Source organism: Penaeus chinensis, chromosome 10 (genome assembly GCF_019202785.1).
Source record: "Penaeus chinensis breed Huanghai No. 1 chromosome 10, ASM1920278v2, whole genome shotgun sequence".
NCBI classification, from domain to species: Eukaryota; Metazoa; Arthropoda; class Malacostraca; order Decapoda; family Penaeidae; genus Penaeus; species Penaeus chinensis.
The window spans coordinates 34,987,128-34,989,627 of NC_061828.1; the positions used below are offsets into that span (position 1 = coordinate 34,987,128).

A 2,500-nucleotide genomic window follows, 5' to 3' on the forward strand; every position below is an offset into this window, starting at 1 on the left:
TTCTCTCTTTCTCTTTCCCTCTCCCTCTCTCTCTTTTGTTCTTTTTTTCTTTCTTTCTTTCTTTCTTGCTTGCTTGCTTGCTTGCTTGCTTGCTTGCTCGCTTTCTCTTTCTCTTTCTTTAGCTCCCTTCACCCTTCACCTTCTCGGTCTTCTTTCCGTATTTGGCCCACAGTCTTTCTCTTAGTACTTTTTCTCCCTTTTTCTCTTACACCTGTTTTTCTCTCACAGTATATAAGTTCATATTTCATTAATCAAGAAATACTATTTACTGCTAAATTGTTTCAGGGCCAGAATGTCACAGGAAGGTGAAATGGGCAGTGAGATGAATGAGAATCTGGAGGATATGTCCTGCACTGCATGGGAAAAAAGTTTATCAATATCTCCTCCTACAACAGTAAGTTGCATAAGTGCCCCATGTGAAGAGGATGTTGACCTAGGTGTTGGGGACGTTAAAACATGTATAAGTGGCAGTGATAACAAAGAGGTAAGGAGAAAGAAATTACATCACAGAAGATTTACTGTTCCTGTTGTAACAGCTGACATGCAGGAGGCTGTAGCTAATCAGAGTGAAGACATTAGAATGGATAGTAAGGCAGAGATGTTTGCAGAGACCTTGCAAGTTCCAGTGACTCAGAGGCTCTTACACTTAAAGTATGATGAACTGTCATATGCAGACACTGAATCCGAGTCCATTGTTGATGCGAGTCTTATGTCAGGATCAGATAGTCAGTCCGCAGCTTTGAGACCCACTAAAATGAAGAAGAAATTGAAAAAGTTCAAGAGCATGAAACTTAAGAGGGACGGAAGGGATTCAGACTCTTCGGTATCATCAAGAAGAAGAGGATCAACTCGAAGGGCACTTGTCAAATGCAAATTTTTACCAGAGGGTCTTGCATATATTGAAAGCAGCTTAAAAGGCCGCATATTTTCTGGCTGGGTAGATGAACGAAAATGGGTGGAAAATCTAGGCAGCTACAGAGACATTGTGGAAGTGGATGAGTGGGAAGTGGACTTCAATAAACAGCTGAACATCATTATTAGAAAAATCCCAGGGGTACAGGAAGGTACTAGATGGATCAACATAACTGGTAAATATGGTTACGTTCTTTATTCCTTAGCTGTTGTTTCTTTAAGAGTAAAGTGTAAGGTTCCTAAAGTTTTCATGTCATGTATAAAGAGGATACATATTGTTAAGCAAAGGTTATCACTAAAGGATTATTGTAATCATGATAGTGTAGACTGTAACAAGAACTGTTTGATGTTGTGCTTGCCTTTATAGTAAAACACAATATTCTATAAGTTTTAACTTTGCCATTTTGTAACTTCAATGAGCTTCTGTCCTAGAGGACAGCCATTGATATATGAAAAACATGGTGAGGGATTAATCCTCATGGGTTGACTTATCAATAAATTGCAGAATCTATGTTGTTTTCAACCTCTGGCCCTCTTCATACTCTTTTATATTTTCAGCACCCACAGCCATTCAGCTCAGCTACTGCTTGTGGGTGTTGCTTTTCCAGCCACCCATCCCAGGCCATTATTGGTTTGTCATCACTGGTGTTGCTGTGCAGCCTCTTTTTGGTTTGAAAATTTCACTCCAAATTGTAAGGTATTTCCAGCTTTATGGTAGAATGTGTCATTCCTTATTGTTTTTTCTTTTAATTTTTCTTCTGAAATGATATATCATATGAAAATCATTGCTATTTTACATACCACAAATTGAGATGACCTGTCTCTTTTCATTCATATGATTTATAACAGGAGTATTGATCCACAAGATTATGAAACTGCAGAAGCTCGCAGCAAAAGGAGGCAAATGTCGTCAAGTGAGCTAGGACATGAGTTAGAGACAATCAGCCAACAATTTATGGATTGGTGGGATCAAGTGCGACAGTTAAACTTTGCTCTAGTTTGGTCTGCCATAACAGCAACATTCACTATCAGCAACATCCTAGAAGCTGTCAGGTAATTAAGATGTTTTATTAATGAGATATATCATTAATGGCATGATATTTTATTTAGCACTATATGAATGTATGGATGATATATCCAGACCTGCAATTAATTTATATTTTCTCTTTCAGATTTTGTATAATTTTGGTCATCACTCTGATAGTTGGTTTGGTAACTTTGCTTAGAGACTCGCATCATTTAGTGCTTGGAGTCATTCATGAAGCAGGCATATTTTTCAGAAACTTGAGACCATTCTTACAATCTGTGGTTGTATTTGCGGAAAAACTCATAGGTGCCTTGTACCTGTTAATAGCCATGGTATACAGAGACTGGAAACAACCTAGTACTCGATCTGCTTCACCTTCACCAGTCACCAAGGACACACTCCAACCTCCTAAGTCAGGTCACCCTCACCTACCTACAAGTCCTCTTGCTGTACCAAGGGCTGTGAGATACGTACCTCCACAACAGTGGGTCTATAAAAGGCAGATTAGTAACCCACTGAATTGATAGTTCCTTGAGCATATTGTATTCTTATTTGGAGCAC

General features: G+C 38.8%; 1 protein-coding gene across 1 annotated transcript in view; it reads left to right on the top strand.

The window, feature by feature from the left end:
* The window catches only part of LOC125029626, a 10,511-nt gene that overhangs the window by 7,085 nt on the left and 926 nt on the right, over window positions 1-2,500 (top strand). Inside the window, exons 2-5 of the mRNA XM_047619609.1 lie at window positions 286-1,088; window positions 1,471-1,609; window positions 1,762-1,965; window positions 2,085-2,500. The exon at window positions 2,085-2,500 is cut by the window's right edge and continues 926 nt beyond it. Of these exons, the coding sequence (XP_047475565.1) occupies window positions 293-1,088; window positions 1,471-1,609; window positions 1,762-1,965; window positions 2,085-2,463 (1,518 nt within the window). The 5' untranslated portion in view covers window positions 286-292 and the 3' untranslated portion in view covers window positions 2,464-2,500. The remainder of the gene's footprint in view (window positions 1-285; window positions 1,089-1,470; window positions 1,610-1,761; window positions 1,966-2,084) is intronic.